The following is a 19,022-nucleotide window of genomic DNA, read 5'->3' as shown; positions in this document are numbered from 1 at the left end:
CAGACAGTCAGCCCTCTGTTACACCAACCATGACCACTAGGAGCTCTGGAAAGAACAAGTACTTTTATAGCAAACTCCACTGGAAGAACCAGTTGTCCTATCTTCACAGAGCTATCCCTTTAAAGAAGATGCTTTCAAGGATTTCAAGATCCAGATCCACAAAGGTACTTAGGCACCTAAGCCCCAAACTTACACATCATTGCGATCCAAAAAACTCCCACTCAGCTGCCATCTAACCCTGCAGGGGCTTCAACTCACTCAGTGAGTAAGTTTGTGCAGTAAAAGTTCCCTCAGTGCCTATGTTTCTGGCTGGGGGCATGCGCATTACTGCCTCCCTCTAGAAGTCCACATGTTCATCTCACATATAAGCCCCAGTGTAATTTACAAACGGTGGGAAGATAGGCACTTCTCTTCCTGAGTTGTGTGCAGGACCTGATACAGTAGGTGTGCTCAGAGGCCACATAAAACAGTCAAGACAGAGGAGGTAGTAGCCCAGTGATTAGGGTGCTCACCTGGGCTGTAGGAAACCCTCAGTTTCAAGTCCCTATTCTGCCTGCTGAAGATACCAGATTGGAACAGCAATCTACTAACTCTCAGGTGAGTATCCTCACCACTGTCTCAGTCTCCATGGCCCAATTAATAGTGAGTTAATTAAAGTGGAACAGCTTCAATTGAATAGCATATCCCCTAAGCTAGTGGTCCCTTTGTCAATCTGACCCAAAGCCTTTTGCTGGGGGCAAAGGGGATTTGTCAGAGGCAGAACTTCTTTTTGAATCCACTTCAGTCCTGAGCTGCTGTTGTTGGTTTCTACCTAAAAATCTCACCTGCTTCAATACTGGTGTAACCCTAAATATATTATTAGGTCTATCGCCACCTTTCCTCAATCACTTTGCATTAAGCATTCTAAGTACTATATTAAGGGGTAAAACCAGTGAGCAGATTGACTAAAGGGTTTCATCAAGACCATACAGCAGGTCAGCTGCAGAGCTAGGTATAGAACACATGTTCCCTGGGCTCTCATTAGCAAAGCACACCACCATTCTTAAAAGATATATATACTCAGAGTATCAAACATTTCAGCTAACTTCTCACAGAGCCAGAACCATTTCTAAAACAATCATATCAATAAAAGCTCACTCCCACACACCGGTTTCAGTCTACCTTGAGGTTTTTATGGGGGTTAACCAACCAGTCAGTTATTCTCCCTGCCTGACCCCAAAATCAGGCAAACTAACATCAAATAAGGAATTGTTGTCATCTACCCCAATTGGCAAGCCTTCTAGCGCTACCCCTCTTCCCATGATCTCATTTGCTCTCAATCAGCAACACCTGTGAGAAACAGGTGCCCCACCCCAAATAAAAATCCTTTAAAGACAAAAATCAACAGTGGAACAGGGAATATTCCCTATTAAAATGTGTGTAGGAAGCAGAGTGTATTTACTATAGTGTTTTCAATCTGGTTTTATACTTTAGTTATATCTTCCAATAGAATAAAGAAAGGGCACCCTAATGCACCAGCAGCTAGGTAAGAGGTGCTCCCCCAAATGGAATAGGCGTGCATTCTGGTCATAGTACTTTCTTCTTCCCTGTGGCTTCTTCCCTGGTTTGGGACCAGGTTTGTTAAACTATGAAAGAGAAACCAGATGGGGCTGCAGGTGATCTCTGTAGCTTGCTTTTCTCCAGCCATCAAAAATGAATGAAACTCATCCTAGTCCCTTTTAGAGAAGGTGGCAGACATAGATACTGGTATGATACAAAGTTCCTTCATCCCCCACAGCCCTACCCAGAACTAAGCAAACTCTGTGATACCGCTAGCCAAGTTTTGGCTTTAGAACCCTGTTTGAATTTAAAAAGAACTGGTTGAGAAAGGGGCTCAACTGATGCTTGGATGTGTGTTTCAGGGCTTCTGGATTTGGTATTTATGGGCCATTACAGAAATACATTTGGTATCAGGTGTAAAGGTTACTGCCGTAAATTCAGTGAATTTTGGATCTGGGATTCTGACTTAGGCCTATCCATGTCATTTATATACTATCTTGCATCTCTATTACTTAATAATAGGTAGGTACAACAGCTGCTAAAGGGTAGGGAGCATGTGTGCATATAAGTATCTATATAGTTAGATGAAACCAAAAAAGAATTTCTGTTCCAACAACTTGCAAAGTGAGGACTTGATAGTTCTATTTAGAAACAATGGGTCTGATTCACCATTGCCTTTCACCCTGTGTAGTCATTTACACCTGTGCAAAGTGGGTGCAGACCACTACCATTTGGGACAGGTATAAAAGGCTATGCACAGTAGTGGAGAATCATGTCTAGGGGGTTGGACAAGTTTTTTGTAAACTTTTTAGTGGCTTGCCCAGTGGGGACATTGTAAACTTGTAGAACCTTCCCAATTTCTCTTTAAGTTGACTATATAGATTCTAATTAATACCCAAAATCCAAAGTCTTTCTGACTCTGATTCCCTATGACATGTTATAGCTGCGGTACAAGGTCAGGCTAAAGAAGCCGTGCTGGTTTTGGGTTCTCTCTTATTGCTTTTTCTCTTCATTAATATACTGGAATTACTTTCTTGTAAAACCTGCTTATTGTACTTAAATGTACTAGCATTTCTTACTTTTCTAATTAACTTTCTTATCTGAATTTCAACCAAAAATAACAAGAAATGTAATAATGATAAGATATTGTTCACCTAAAAACATGCATTCTTTCTATCGTTATCTCTTTGCTTGCAGTTTCTCACTTGTTGCTTAATTAAGGTATCAGAATATTAGCCCCAAATTATTTTCTTGATCTAGTACTTGAATTCAACTGAAACAATTTAGCCTTTCTCAGTATTTAACCTTTATCTGTAACATGCAGATACAATTTGGCACATATTGTATTTGATTCACATAATTTAATGGGTAATATTATGGGGGGGGGTTGTTCATAACCAGACAAACTAATTAAATAAACAGATTGGATTCAACAACTTTGTGCACTCAGAGAAGTTTAAATACTGGTGTCCCTCATGCTCCTTGATCTTGAATGTAACAGCACTAAAGTGATAAGTACCCTGAGGAATTGTGGTAGTAAGGTGTGGAATTCAAAGCAAGGGTCTTACCAGTTTGTTAATTACAGTGGAGGGTAACAGAAGTGTACATACAACCTAACCCACTCAATTTAGTCTTGCTCAGCACAGCAAAGTATGCCTGTTACAGACCTTAGAGACTTACAAGAAAAACAACTTCTGAACCACACTGCTGAGAGGGAGAAAAGAAAATTCTCCAGGAAAGGCAAGCATGATGGAGACTCATCTGGGTTCAAGTCTCAGAAGAAACTTCAGGTGGCCATTTGCCTGCTGTTGATGGAACTGTGTGAGAGGTTTACTTTCTTTGGCATTGTCTGCAACATGATTCTCTTTTGCACTATCAAACTTGGCTATCCCAACTACCAGGCAGCCATCATAAACATGTGCTTTGTAGGTGCCTCCATGTTATCACCTGTGTTTATGGGCTGGTTTGCTGAACATCTGGTGGGGAGGATCAAGCTGGTGTATATCTGCATATTTCTCCACTTTCTAGGTAGGTGCTATGCCATGATTATTTCATCTACAATGTGCTTTTTGTATGCAATTCTGCTCTAATAAGTCAATTTTTTAAAAAGTACTATAGAAACATACTATTCCTTACTTATATGCAAATCCAATAATTGTCTCCAACCTTGTGGCCTTACCAAAGTTCTTTAATAGCTAAGGACTTAACTTTTCTTTCACAAAATGTACTGGAGTAGATTTGCTAATATACCTTAACAAAGCATTATTTTGAACAATACTAAATAATGTTTGTAAAATAAGGTCTACATTTTCAAAGGTGACTAGAGATTTTGGATGCTGCAGTCTGAGAGCCTAAACTGTGATGCTATAAAGTGGCTTAACTTTTCAGAAAGCAGGCACTCAGCATTTTCTGAAACTGAGTCCCTTTAAGGTATCAGGTTGGGCACCCACAGTCACTACTCACTTCTGGAAATTCAGTGATATAACCACTTGTTAAAGTCCATAATTTGCAATGCATTTCTCCAATTGGTGCAAATTTATGGGGTTCTGCTGTATTTAAAAGCTACATGGTTGTTAATAAGACCTATACGTTGCATAGACAAACTTCGAACTCGGAAGCCACATTTTGATGCTTACCTTTAGGGCCTGACTCATATTAGCACTATCTGACTCCTTCTCCCACCCAATGGGCTAAAATCTTGTATACAAAGTTCAGGATACACTTCTTAAAATATTTTTCCAGGTAACTTACATGTGTGAATTTTACTGACCCATGATTTTCTGTACATTTGAAGTCCCCTCAATATACAGATGTGTAATGTATGGACACCTCCTAATGATCTTCCACATAGTGGCTGGAATGGAGGACAGTATGAAACTTTAGATATGCACAGCTATTAGTATGGGTTGTCAAGGAGATTGGGTGATATAGAGGGTGGAGCCACTCCCCTTCCTAGACAAACTGAGTTTGCAAGTCTCTGCTGACTTTGTATAACTGTCATCTGGAACTTAGTAAATGTCAAAGCTGATGATTGCTTTCTCAGCCTGAGTTGAGCTGATCTAAAAACTGAATTATCTTTTGTCTCTAGGACAGAGTTGAGGTGAAACAGGGACCTTAAGATTGCTACTCAGATCAGGCAGGTACAACTAGACAGTTGATCTCTGATGCTGCAGCCTGTCCTTTAAACGGCACAACTACTAGAATTAACTTCATAAAATCACTAACTTTTAAGTGAACAGCACAGGCAGAAGATGAGGGCAGAACAAGTTATTGCTGCTCCATTAACATAAACATTGGAAATTCACCCAGATTTTCATAACGCTATACTAAAATAGATATCAATTGCATTGCCACTTGATGTATAGCTGACACACAAGCTTATTCACATTTACTCATCCCAAGAGTTTGTTTGCATGCAGGCAAATAAGTTGTTATTTAGATAGGCATCAGAATAGCATTGGAGTAATTGAGATAATTTCTGAATTAGTCTTCTCTCAAGGCAACATTTCTGTCCTCTTGACCTTCATCCAGAAGTGTGAGTTTGAATTCAGTTGTGTGCAGCAGGTGCCCTGAGGTCATGTTTCAGAAAGCTTTGCACTGGAAACTCTAGAGCCTCCTTTAGAGTGCTGCCGCAGCAGGAAATAATTCTGTGTTGTGTGCATCAGCTATAAAAACACCTGCTGTGGATGACTGAAGTGAAATCGTCGCAAGAATTTAAAAGAAAAAAATGACACAGAGGATCAAGTGGGTCAGTGGAAAGGAGGAAGAAGGGGGCCGTTTTGTCTAGATTGCCAAGGCACTGTATGAACTACCTCAGAAAATGACTTCCTTTGTATCCTCTTCCTTACTCCATAAACTTCCTGTTTTGAATCCCCTTGCCCTTTGATTCTAGATTACCAAAAAAAAAAAAAAAAGAAAAGACATCAAAGTGGGACAAATTGACTTTAATGATAAAACAAAGGATAAATTGTTGAACTGTATACTGAATACACTGCATCAGACCACTTAACCGTCCATTGACAACTGTCAGAGGTAGCACAAAGCATTTTCCAAAGAGGAACAAATGTCACTATAGCAAGGGAAAGTTTCTTGGAAAATAAATATAAAATATTAGGGATGATGATTTGATACTAGACTTGTTAGCATACGTACAATGCATGGGATATGACTTTTTATTGTGGGAGCTTATTACAAAATTTTGCTTAATCCATCATCCTGGGGCCGGGGTTTCAGATTTTGATGTTTAGTATCACAATCCTGGTCTCCTGTTGCCATGCTTGAAGCAGACGTGTGCAAATATTATGTATATGATGTATTTGAATTTCACTCAAAATACACTTAAAAGGCTCATCAAATATGGGAGCATCACTTTGCTTATAGAAACAACGCTGTAGATTGGAGGTGCCAAATCTCAACTACAGAGTCCTAAAATGTGTTCTGGGGCTAACTTTTTCTGAAGCTGCAAAGGGAAGAGTAAAACTGATAAAATAAGTAAAAATAATCAAATAGCATATCTGAGAATACATCATAACGTTTGCCAAATTATCTGATGAATATTGTTCATCTAGCTATAGTGATAAACTACAGCTTTTGAGTTCAAGCAAGCAATTTCTATTAATCCATCTAGATAGATAAGAGTAGCGCAAATTATGGTCATGTTTTTTTATTTGTAAAGAGAACTTCTATGCCACATACAGGGCCAGCTCTAGGCACCAGCATTCCAAGCATGTGCTTGGGGCAGCACTTTTCAAGGGGCGGCATTCCAGGGTTTTTTGTGTAGATTTTTTTTTTTTTTTTTTTGCTTCGGCGGTGGCTCTCCGGTTGTTTTGTTTTGTTTTTTTTGCTTGGGGCAGCAAAAAACCTGGAGCCGGTCCTGGCCACATAACTGCAGCCCTCTGGTCCCAGCCCAGCCCTGAAAGCAGTGAAGTTCAGGTACTTCTGCCATATGTAGTCAATATTCTTGCCTAATAGTAGTATTCAGAAAAGTTCTGGACTTGTAGTTGTACCCGCATGTCTCTCTAAAGGAATGAATAATTTTCTCTCCCATTGCGTGTGTAGATATTTTTTTTTAACTAATTTAGAGACTATAATTCCAATATAGCTGTTAATCTAGAAAATAAATACTGGATTCAATGCTTCATCATTTTAACCAGTTACATATGTCCATTTTCTTCCCCATTGTAGGTACAGCCCTACTACCTGTTGTTGCCTTCCCCTTTGAAGATTTTTATATAGACAGACACTATATCTTTCACCCGCTAGCCAAAAAGGAGCAGAAAATACTCTTCTACTTTGGGCTATTAACAGCCTGCTTTGGATCAGGAGGCATAAGAGCTATAGTTTGTCCACTGAGTGCATACAACCTTGAGGATTTTGAACCAAAGGAACTTCTTTCTTTTTTCAATTGGTGAGTTTCTTAATATTGCAATAGAACAACTGTGTGAGATGAAGGAGCTTAATTAAAAACTCAAGTGCATCTCAATTTTTTTAAATGAATTTATATAGAAAATCTCATTTTTAGCTGTAACAATTAATTTTCAAAAGGACTACCTAAATTTCCTTCCAGGAACATAGATTCATAAATCTTAAGGCCAGAAGGAACCACCCTGATCATCTAGTCTGTCTTCCTGCATAGCACAGGCCAGGGACTTTCACCCAGGGTGAATCAGAGTCAAGTGACTTGCCCAACTTGACACAGAATTAATAAGCAAGTTGTTATTCTATCTGAGTTCTTACACTATGGTACTTAAAGGCCTGTCAGGGATGTGGTGAAGTTACTTGCTGGGTCTCAATCCTTTGATCTAGGTTGAGTAGACTCCATAGAGGTGGCAAAGTTCCTTGAACACACACAAGTACCAGCACTAAAATAAAAAAATCAAAACATCACATTTGGAACTGTCGTTTACTTCAAGAGGTGGTCGATTTCCTCATGTGAGCAGTGGTGATAGAAAGATAGGCCTCATAGATTCTCTTTCCAGCTGTGACTGATGGTTTAGGAGCTCAGGTAAGTCACTTGACTTCTGTTCTTCAATTTAAACATCTATATAGTTACCAGGGCTGGCTGGAAAATTTCAGACAAAAACATCTTTCATTGGAAAATGGGGCTTCATCAAAATCACAATTTTCTACAGAAAAAGAATTTCCATTGGAAAAATTGACATGTAACATTTGTCAATGCAAAATAAACTGTTTCCTTTTGGTTAACAAGCTGAAATGGAACACTTTGACATTTACAAATTATTTTTTTTCTGGACACTGTTCCACAAAATTTCAACAGTTCAAGATTTTTATTCTGATTTGGGACAAAATGATGAAATACTAGAATTTTCCTGGGACAGAAATTCTTTTATTAGATATGCACAAATATTTACCTACCTCAGAGGGAGTTTTGTGATACTTAATTTTTGCCAATTATCCAGAAATTCTTGATTGAGAGGTGCTATACATGTGTCATGAATTGTTGGTACTACTAAAAATAAATCAAAGTGTATCTATTATGAACTGAAACTGAGCACATTTGAATATTGATAATGCCTCACTGATGAATCAATGAAGAATTTATTAGGTCATATTTCTGTTCGTATGGGGATGGATTCAGGGCCAGTGCAACCCATTAGGCGATCTAGGAGGTTGCCTAGGGCCCTGAGATTTGGGGGGTGGTGACTGCCGTGGTATTTTGGTGGCGGGACCTTCTGCCGCCTCTGTGGGGGGGCAGCATTTCGGGGCAGGACCTTCCGCTGCCCTAGGGTGGCGGAAAAGTTGGCGGCGCTCCTGGATGGCTTTCAGGGCTATTCCTTTTCCTCTCCCCAGTTATGTTAATATTGAAGATTTTTGGATTCAATCCAAACTTCAGCGAATAGTGTAGCTTTACTAAAGGTGGAAAAGACTGTTTGGTTCCTTAAAACAGATTCTGCCTCCTTGACCTGCCCAAAGGAGAGAGAAAAACATCCTCCTTTTTAATTCTATTCTGAGTTTTAATCCTTAATTAGCAACATCATTTTGATTAAATAAGACTCTGGAGGATTAAGACTGGAGAGCAATCAGTTGTTCTGAAAGATTGCTCTGGAGAATTTATTGTACTATGGTTTTAGTCATTCAGACTTGTGTTTAATCAAAGTGACATTTCTCAGTGTTGATTACAAAGGAGACATAACGACAGAATGAATAAAATATTTCCTTGGGGGAATCCAAATGGGTCAGTTCTTGGGGCTTTGGAAGTATCAGGAAAGGTGTGTGTGATTAAAAACTAATTTCTACAGTTGTCTGGCATCTGAGGCAGGAACCATATGATTTGTAATCTTAAAACTAACAAAATGGGGTTTACTTCTTCGCATTTCCTGGTCTCATTACAACCTCATAAGTTTATAATCATACGCTATTTTCTCTTCTTGGTAGATTCTTTGTCACAAGAATAAATGTTTAAAATACATATATATTTAATGAGACAGTTGCACACTGTTGCTCTTTAGCAAAATCTAGATTCTTATCCAACCTGCTTTACTTCAGAAATCAGGCCTAACAGCTTTTCAAAAATCAGACTTCTTGCAAAGGACTGTGTAACTATGATCTTAACACTAGTGTGTGGTGAGGGCTGCATTACACTTCTAGGGGCTGAATCCAATGTCTGGAACAAACTAGGTGTAAAATCATGGAAATAAATGGATTTCACCAATGTTAAACTAAGAAGAGGAAAACTGGGTCCTGAGAGTCTGAAGCCTGGGGCTATAAGTTAAGGCTGTAAACTGGTACTACTTCTTGATGCATGAGAACTCCCATTGCTATCGATGGGAGCTGAGCAAAAAGGTCAGGGACAGAATATGGTCCTTAAATTCTCACCAACAACTGAGCTGGTAAAACAAAATTGCCTTGAGCATTGAGGTGTTGGAAAATTGTGGTTCGTATAGGATCACTTCTATATCTGACCTTGTCTTCTATTCCTTCTGGAGAAGGAATCACCAATCTTGCTCGGTGTTTCCCTCTTCCTTCTACTAATATTTCTTTCCTTTTTTGTTGCCTCAACTCAATCTCTCAATTATTTTCATCACTCCTATTTTGTATTTATCTCTTTTTTTTGTTCCTTTCTCCCTGTGTTCACTACCATGGCCACTGAATTTTTGTTCCCTGCAGGGTGTCAGAAGGGCTTTCCTTTCTGCAAAGCCTCATTGTCAAATGAAGAAAAGTATGGTAAACAAATGTTTCTGCATAGTTTTGGAAATGGACCATTATCTGGTACTTGAGTGTATCTTAGTCCAAACTCCATTGCCTATAGCTAGCCTAGCTTCTGTATAACACTCTTCATCAGTAGATATCAAAACACTTTACAAGGAGGTCAGTATCATTATCTCCATTTTACAGATGGGGTAACTGATGCATGGAGTGGGTGAGTGACTTAGCCAAGGTCACCCAGCATATCATGGCAGAGCCAGGAATAGAACGCAGGTCTCCTGAGTCCCAGTTCAGTGCTGTATCCATTAGGCAACACTGACTCTCCCAAGCTAACTTTGTCAGAAATAGAGTCAGAAACAGAGCTGGTCGAAAAACAGAATTTCTATTCCACAGAAAATTGAAACAGGATGAAACAAAATTTCAGCCTCAAGATCAAAAGTAAAACTCAAAATTTTTCATGAAATGAAACATTCCAAAGCACATTGCTTTGACCCTATAGAATATAATACATACATAAAAGTCAAAACAAAACATTTGGCTAACTTCCTATTGAAAACATTGGCATAATTGGTATGTTCCTGTGAAACTTTTTGATTTTGTCAATTTCCCATCGCCTCTAAACAGAACCTTGGGGCAGAATCTGTGCTACTTCATTTTTTAAAAAGCAGCCACCAACCCCTTTTCTCCCAATAAAACTTTGCATTTCTCAGAATGGAAATCAAGCTGTTTACCTGGCAAGTATGAAGGCCTCAGTCATCACTGCTGGAATGTGAACCTGTGATCTCAGGGAGTATAAGCAAACCTGAGGTTCAGATTCCTGAGTCTACTGGAATATCTTTATTAAAGGACTAAAGCTTAACACTCCAAGACTGATTTATCTGACCTGCATGTGTTACCACCAAAATATCCCTGGAAATCCTGTAATACCTGGTGCATGAAAAATGCTAAAGCAAATAGTAAATGGCCAAACTACTTCAGAGTAAGAGGTTGCAGAAGCAAGTATTGTGATCAAGGGCTGAGCAGAATGGGGTTAGGCTATTCTTACTCCACTCAAAGGCAGCATAAAATATCTGGCTGTTCCTGGTATAATTATCTGAAGTGAAATACTTAAGATGCTGACATTTAAACTGTAATTATAAAGCTTCTAATCTAACACCCAACTGAGATGAATAGGGTAGTTCTCACCAGAAAGAGAGAGTTTTTCTGGATGTCTGTGGACTTTATAGGACAACATGGAAGCTATTCATATTTGGACGGTGTCTTCACAATAGACCTACAGCCTTGCTTAAAAATGAGAAAACAAACTGCGGGGGCCAGCAGCAAAGTGCCAGTATGACATTCCAGCCAGTTCTTTTCCCTCCCCACCTTCCACCACCAATCACAGGAATCATGCTGTGGCAGACTAGCGCCACCTGCCAGATAGCCCTTTTTACCCAGCATATTGTATGGGCAGAACTACTAATAGAGGAAGCAAATTTAAGTCATTTGAAAGATGCTAGTGGAGATTTCCCACCTCCCCAGTTGGCCTTGAAGTAGTTCCATAGTCATTTCATAATTCTGCCCAAAGGCTTAGCAGGATCTCTTGGGTTACAGGTTGATTGTATTGATGGCCATTTTTGTAGTGTTTTTGTAGAGCCAGGGGCCTTTAGGTGGCTGTAGAACCCGTGCTTTGCCATAGAAAAATACTCTAGCAGGAATGCTTTCTCTTCTATTTACATACTTATTTCTAGTTTTCAGGGTTGCGAAGAACAGATTTAAAAATTTTGTTAAAGTGGATGTTTAAAATTAAATTTACACAAGTTAAAAGGGAAGATACTGTACATCTGGGGTCAGGCTTGGTAGTACAAATCAATGCAAAGATGTCTTCCTGAATCTGCAGGTAGTCTGAAACAATAACTTGAAGAGTTGAATGAATCCATTCTTTTCAGTGATTAATGCTAAAAACTAAATACGGTTTAAATGTCAACTATTTTACTGATTCTCATTTAATCAGAAACAAGCAGCTAATTATATTAATGTGCAGATCTAATTCATTTAAAATCTCCTTTATACAATCTAATAATCATAGCAGTGTAGGACCGGAGGGGACCTCGAGAGGTCATCTAATCCCCTGCATGCAAGGCAGGAGTACATAATAACTAGACCATTCCTGACAGGTGTTTGTCTAACCTGTTCTTAAAAACCTCCAATAACAGAGATTCCACAACCTCCCTAGGCAATTTGTTCCAGTGCTTAACTACCCTGACACTTAGGAAGTTTTTCCTAATATCCAGCCTAAACTTTCCTTCCTGCAATTTAAGATCATTGCTTATTGTTGTATCCTCAGAGGTTATCAAGAACAATTTTTCATCCTCCTCCTTGTAATAACTTTTTATATACTTGAAAGCTGTTATCATGTCCCCCCTCAGTCTTCTCTTTTCTAGAATAAACAAACCCAATTTTTTTCAATCATTTCTTATAGCCATCTTTTCTAGACCTTTAATCATTTTTGATGCTCTCCTTTAGACTTTCTCCAATTTGTCCATATCTTTCCTGAAATATGGCACCCAGAACTGGACACAATACTCCAGCTGAGGTCTTATCAGTGCGGAGTAGACTGGAAGAATTATTTATTGAGTCTGGCTTGCAACACTCCTGCTAATATATCGAGAATGGTGTTTGCTTTTTTTTTTGCAATAGTATTACACTGTTGACTCATATTTAGCTTGCAATCCACAATAACTCCTAGATCCCTTTCTGCACTACTCCTTCCTAGGCAGTCATTTCCCATTTTGTATGTTTGCAACTGATTGTTCCTTCCTAAGTGGATTACTTTGCATTTGTCCTTGTTGAATTTTATCCTATTACTTCAGACGATTTCTCCAGTTTATTTTGAATCTTCCAAAGCACTTGCAACCCCTCTCAGCTTGCTATCATGCACAAACTTTATAAATGTACTCTCTATACCATTATCTAAATCGCTGATGAAAATATTGGACAGAACAAGGACTGATCCCTGTGGGACCCCATTTGATATGCCCTTCTAGTTTGACTATGAACCACTGATAACTACTCTTGGTGAACCGCTTTCCAACCAGTTATGCACCCACCTTATAGTAGCTCCATCTAGGCTGTAATTCCCTAGTTTGTTATGAGAAGGTCATGCGAGACAATATCAACAGCCTTACTAAAATCTAGATGTACCACATCTACTGCTTCCCCCCCATCCACAGGGCTTGTTACCTTGCCAAAGAAAGCTATCAGGTTGGTTTGACATGATTTGTTCTTGACAAATCCATGCTGATAGTTACTTATCACCTTATTATCTTCTAGGTGTTTGAAAATTGATTGCTTGATTATTTGCTCCATTATCTTTCCGGATACTGAAGTTAAGCTGACTGGTCTGTAATTCACCGGGTTGTCCTTATTCCCCTTTGTATAGATTGGCACTATGTTTGCCCTCTTCCAGTCCTCTGAAATCTCTCTCGTCTTCAATGACTTTTCAAAGATAATCACTAATGGCTCAGATATCTTCTCAGTCAGCCTCTTGAGTATTCTAGAAATGTATTTTATCAGGCCCTGATGACTTGAAGACATCTAATTTGTCTAAATAATTTTTAACTTGGTCTTTCCGTATTTTAGCCTCGGAGTTTGCCTCATTTTCACTGGCATTCACTATGTTAGACATCCAATTGCTACTAAATGTTTTGGTGAAAACTGAAACAAGCCCATTTAGTACTTCTGCCATTTCCACATTTTCTGTTATTGTTTCCCACACCTCACTGAATAATGGGCCTACCCTGACCTTGGTCTTACTCTTGCTTCTAATGGATTTGTAGAATGTTTTCTTGTTACCATTGATGTCTCTAGCTAATTTAATCTCATTTTATGTCTTGGCCTTTCTAATGTTGTCCCTACATGCTTGTGTTGTTTGTTTGTATTCATCCTTTGTAATTTGACCTAGTTTCTACTTTTTGTAGGACTCCTTTTTGATTTTTAGGTCATTGAAGATCTCCTGGTTAAGCCAGGGTGGTCTCTTGCCATACTTCCTATAGTTCCTATGCAGTGGGATAGTTTGCTCTTGTGTCCATAATGATCTCTTTGCCAACAATCTCAAACTGTGTTTTCCCTTAGACTTGCTTCCCATGGGATCTTGCGTACCAACTCCCTGAGTTTGTTAAAGTCTGCATTCTTGAAATCTATTATCTTTATTGTTCTGTTTTTCCCTCCTACCATTCCTTAGAATCGTGAACTCTATCATTTCATGGTCACTTTCACCCAAGCTGCCTTCTATTTTCAAATTCTCAGCTATGATCCTCCCAGCCTTGGGGGTACAGAGCTTTTCCTCCTCCATGTTTGGGGGTGATTCCTCATCACCCATTGCCAAGGCAGCATAATGGTTCTTCATCACCATGGTTGGTGGGTTGTTCATAGCTAGTTCATGACGCTACCATAGAACTTCCAGTCTGCTACATCAGAGTGCCACAGAATCTGGGGCCTTGTCATAGAAATAATTTATGTAGCCTGTGAAAGGTCTTACCTGGTGATTTTTTGTTTGTTTGTTTCTCTCACTACTATCCTGACCACTAGCCCTACAACTCCATTATAGTCATCCTCAGAGAGGGAGCTATACAATAATGATGTTTGAAATGTGAGGGGGCGCTAAACAGTGATTACAGTGTTTGGCCTTTCAAACACCCAACACCCCACCCCCAGCCAACCCCAGCAGATGTGTGGTCTCCGACAGTGCAGTTTGCTGCACTGGTGCCTGTAAGACTGCTTAGCTACTGAATCCAGGGCTCGAACCTCAAGTATCCTGCCTGTCTCTACCCCAAAGTGGTCTCTCAGATGCTCTGAAGAATTCAATGGAATGTCAGGAAAGTAGGTGGGGCATCAAAATCAGAAACAAGCCATAGGCTCATGTCTGTCTAGGTTCTTATATACAATTCATCACTGTGACATGATGATCATGATGGTCCCTTCTGGTCTATGACATGAGCACCTCTCGGAATTTTGAAATGTGCACATCAAGATACATTTCTCTTTCTCTCTTCCCTCCAGTCAGCAAAGACTCGATATTTTTCCTTTACTTATTTTGGTGGCAGTATTGTGAGAAAGCTAGATCAAGGAAGTGTGCTTTAAATTTTGATTTCAGTGCACCAAGATTTATGGAGGTCCTAATTTCTTCTCCGAATGAGTTCCAGTTGCTGAAAAAAGTCCATCTTCTGCACATATGGGTTTCATTCTTTAGGCTACCATTTCCAGTGGAACACAATGGACATTATAGTCATGTAGGGTGAGACAGCCTGGGCTGATCTCATGTAGAGCTCTGGAGACCAGGATTAAAACCTTGAACTTGGCCAGCATCTGGAGCTGTTTGCCCCTATCGTGCAATTTTAAACTTAAACACAAAATTGCCAGAAGAGGGCCAAAGCCAATGCAAAATGCTTCCATAATCTTTAATACCTTCTCTCCAAAGTGGTTAACACCAAACCCCAAACAACTGCTTTACATTTAAATAAAAAAAACCCTCTAATGATATCCTATCTCATGGCAGAAATGGTTTAAAAGACACAGCACTAGCTAAAAATAATTAAAGTTGAAATTTTCAGGGACTTTTTCAGATGGCTTTGGAGGATGGTTTAAGCCTGAAAGTCCCTGCTTCCTGGCATACGTAGTATTGCTAGTCCCCCTGACAGCTGCCAGATGCTTCTCGGCAGCACTGAGTTCATCCAAATTGGATTTGTCATTATTCTTTCCTCGGCCACTGCCTGTATGACACTAGGCTTGCTGCTTAAAAGTGCCCTCCTGCCCACTGCTTCTAAGCCACTGTCAGATGCTCTACTTCCCTAACAAGAGAGATTATTTTGTTTTGAGTTGAACAAACTTGGGTATTGTCACTCCTCCATGTCTTCAGCATTATAAAGGCTTTTCTTCTTGGCTCTAGCTAGCTAGGCCAATGACAGAGTAGTCAGAAGCACTACAGTAATGCTCTCAACATTGTAACTTACAGTGATGCCACTACAGTTTTCTGGGCAATTACAACAGAGTAACAAGGAGCCTTTTAAAGGGAAGAAGCAGAGGCAATGCGGATGGGCCTTTGGTGTTTAATAGCAACTGCTTTGTCTCCCCTCCCGCCCCTTCCCCTCTCCTCAAGGTTCACAGCCAAAACATTGACCTTATCTTTAATACGTGTTCTCTTATGTAGAGGACAGTGATAGTAGACAGATTTGCAGCTCCAGCTGAACTGATAGTATGCCCTGCCCACTCGTGCTTAAGATAAAAAGTTGTAAAGCCAATAAGGGTGAGATGAGCAAGAATAGCAAAGGTCATCTCTCCTGCTTGTTTATTTTAAGTGAATTCAAGACTAATGATGCATGCTAGATTGACAGCACAAAGACTCAAGTTCTTTGTCCATTATCTGCAGGACAGGTAGAACCCAAGGCAATAGCAATACGTGCTCCTCCAGGCTTCCTCAATGTGTCTCAATCTCAATACACAGAGTCCATCTGTGGGTATGGGTGTGAAATCAGTTACCTCCATGCTCAGTCAGTCCTTGCTCTCAGTGCAGTGGCTCTCAGCAAGGGTGACAACTGTGGTGGTGCTCTCACTTTGATACTGAAACTGCATACAAAAGAAATCTAAGCAATGTGTTCTGTTGATTGTTGAGTTCTTGTTTATATTCTTTAAAATAGCATTAGCTTTTTAACCCATTCAGAAGTTTGAGACATGTTTTAAAGAGGCTTGATTTTTGTCATTTTCATGCTGAGTATCCACTCTCTGAAAATCAGGGCAATAATAAGGTGTCTCAAGTTTGATACAGAGATTACTGAGTGAGATTTCTTTGGCCCGTGTTATGCAGGAGGTCAGACTAGATCAGTGGTGGGCAACCTACGGCCTGCGGGCCACATGCAGCCCATCAGGGTAAGCTGATTGCGGGCCACGAGACATTTTGCAGACGTTGACCATCTGCAGGCATGGCCCCCCTCCCGCCCCAGCTTCCAGTGGCCGCGGTTCACCGTTCCCGGCCAATGGGAGTGGCAGGGCAGGAAGCAGCAGCCAGCACGTCCCTGCATCCTGCCACTTCCCGCAGCTCCCATTGGCCGGGAACAGCAAACTACAGCCACTGCGAACTGCAGGGGACCATGCACGCAGACGGTCAACTTCCGCAAAATGTCTCACGGCCCGCAGTCAGTTTACCCTGATGGGCCGTAGGTTGTCCACCACTGTGCTAGAGTCAGCAAGGAAACACTTTCTCCTTGTGTATAGAATTATACATTTGGCATGGGGCATTATGGGTTTTTTCATCTTCCTTCGAAACGGTATTGCCAACTCCACATATTCAAAAACCTTATTCAGGCATCCATAAACCAAGAGATTAATTTAAAAATCATGAGTCTAAAAAAATGGGGGTACTTTTTGTCTTCTGGCTTTTGAGCCTTTAGGCATCAATATTTTTTCTACAACCATGTGGGCTAGAAACTTGGTCTGTTTTTATAAGTAAATACTGAGACTCTCCCATAATCAAGTGAAAGTTCATGTAAACTCTCAGGCTATGCAGGATCCAGTGCAGTGTGGTGCATACCACACAGGTGTAAATACACCCCACTCAATGTTGTTAAAGTAAGGAAACTTTTTAACTTCAGAATGCTTAAAACTACTTTTTGCAACAGAATTGCATTCTTAATTACTTGCATCTCTTCACCAGTTTCCCTCTTAGAATAACTTTTGTCTGTTTACCATAGGTTTTATTGGCTGGTTAACTTAAATTCAGCAGTTGTCTTTGTTAGCATTTCTTATATCCAGCAATCTTTGGCCAAGAACCTTGGTTTTCTTATCCCATTTGTGTCTGTGCTTATGGCCCTGATCACAATTCACATGGTGCGCAGTGAAATGATTTACCAGCCCAAAAAAGGTAAGATGCAAATATCTGTCTCTTAGAAATGTTTTAAAGGTGACTTTAAAAAATTGTTTAACTGTTCTTTCCCCAAAGCTACATCCATTCTGTCTGCACTCATTTTGGACTTAATCCTGCTGAGTGCCTCCTGTGAAGGGCTGAACATCTTCTACTGCCATTAACTTCAGCACTTTGCAGAATCAGGCCCATACAAAACCAGTTAAAACAGGCCCTTACCAGGAGGTGGCTGCATCACGGGAGATCTGATGCTGATTTTCTATTTTAAAGCTATCATTGCTGCAATGTAGGCTATTACAATAGAACCTCAGAGCTACAAACGCCTCTGGAATGGAGGTTGTTCGTAACTCTGAAATGTTTGTAACTCTGAACAAAATGGTATGGTTCTTTCAAAAGTTTATAACTGAACATTGAGTTAATACAGCTTTGAAACTTTACTATGCAGAAGGAAAATGCTGCTTTTAACCATCTTAATTTAAACGAAACAAGCATAGAAACAGTTTCCTCACCTTGTCAATTTTTTTTTAACTTTCCCTTTATTTTTTTAGTAGTTTTACAGGTTTTGGTTTTGGTTTTTTTGTCTCTGCTACTGCCTGATTGTGCACTTCCGGTTCCAAATAAGGTGTGTGGTTGACTGGTCGGTTCGTAACTCTGGTGTTCATAACTCTGAAGGTCTGCTGTATCCCTAAAACTAAATATTAGAAATGTTGAACTGTTTAAACATGCAGATAGCTTTGAGTACTTTAAAACAAAGAAATTTTTACTGCATCTCCCAGCTTGTTGCAACATTTTAACCTATAGCAACTCCTTAAAGTACTTTGATTCTGCTTTATAACTTGTAAAATGCAATTTGTATGCAGTAGGAGGAGGGGAACCCTACCAAATGCAAGAAATTAAGCTTCCAAAAAAGACAATAAAAGCTTTAATGTTAAAATAAACCCTGATTGTTTAATCAGTGGAGAAATATAGTTAGATGGATGTTGGCAGTGTTATTGTAGCCATGTTGGTCCCAGGATAAGAGAGACAGTGGGTGAGGTAATATCTTTTATTGGACCAACTTCTCTTGGTGGAAGGGACAAGCTTTCAAGTTTTACAGAGCTGAGAAAGACCTTGGTGAAGCTCAAAACTTTGTCCCTTCTCCCAACAGAAGTTGGTGCAATAAAAGCTATTTCCTCCCCCACCTTGTGTCTCTTACTTTTGAATGATGGCTATTGTTTCTGGAATTTTCAGACACATTAATTACTCACATATATGAAGCATCTTTGAGCTCCAAGGTGAGATTAAGATTCAACCCCATGATGCTGTGATCAGGTGGCTTCTCCTACCTGCTTCAAATACAATTCACCTAAGTGGAGACAAGACAAAGCTTCCCTGGGCTTTGTGCTATTTCCTTTTGAGTTCCATTTGTGAATAAAACCAGTCT

General features: G+C 39.8%; 1 protein-coding gene across 1 annotated transcript in view; it reads left to right on the top strand.

Moving 5' to 3' along the window:
- The first annotated feature begins 3,191 nt into the window (after nucleotides 1–3,191).
- The window catches only part of SLC15A5 (solute carrier family 15 member 5), a 65,554-nt gene continuing 49,723 nt past the window's right edge, over nucleotides 3,192–19,022 (top strand). Inside the window, exons 1-3 of the mRNA XM_054016296.1 lie at nucleotides 3,192–3,567; nucleotides 6,724–6,946; nucleotides 17,430–17,599. Of these exons, the coding sequence (XP_053872271.1) occupies nucleotides 3,192–3,567; nucleotides 6,724–6,946; nucleotides 17,430–17,599 (769 nt within the window). The remainder of the gene's footprint in view (nucleotides 3,568–6,723; nucleotides 6,947–17,429; nucleotides 17,600–19,022) is intronic.

This window comes from Malaclemys terrapin, chromosome 1 (genome assembly GCF_027887155.1).
Source record: "Malaclemys terrapin pileata isolate rMalTer1 chromosome 1, rMalTer1.hap1, whole genome shotgun sequence".
In the NCBI taxonomy this organism is placed as follows: domain Eukaryota; kingdom Metazoa; phylum Chordata; order Testudines; family Emydidae; genus Malaclemys; species Malaclemys terrapin.
The sequence above is the reverse complement of the archived record's forward strand: the minus strand, read 5'-3'. Positions and strand labels throughout refer to the sequence as shown.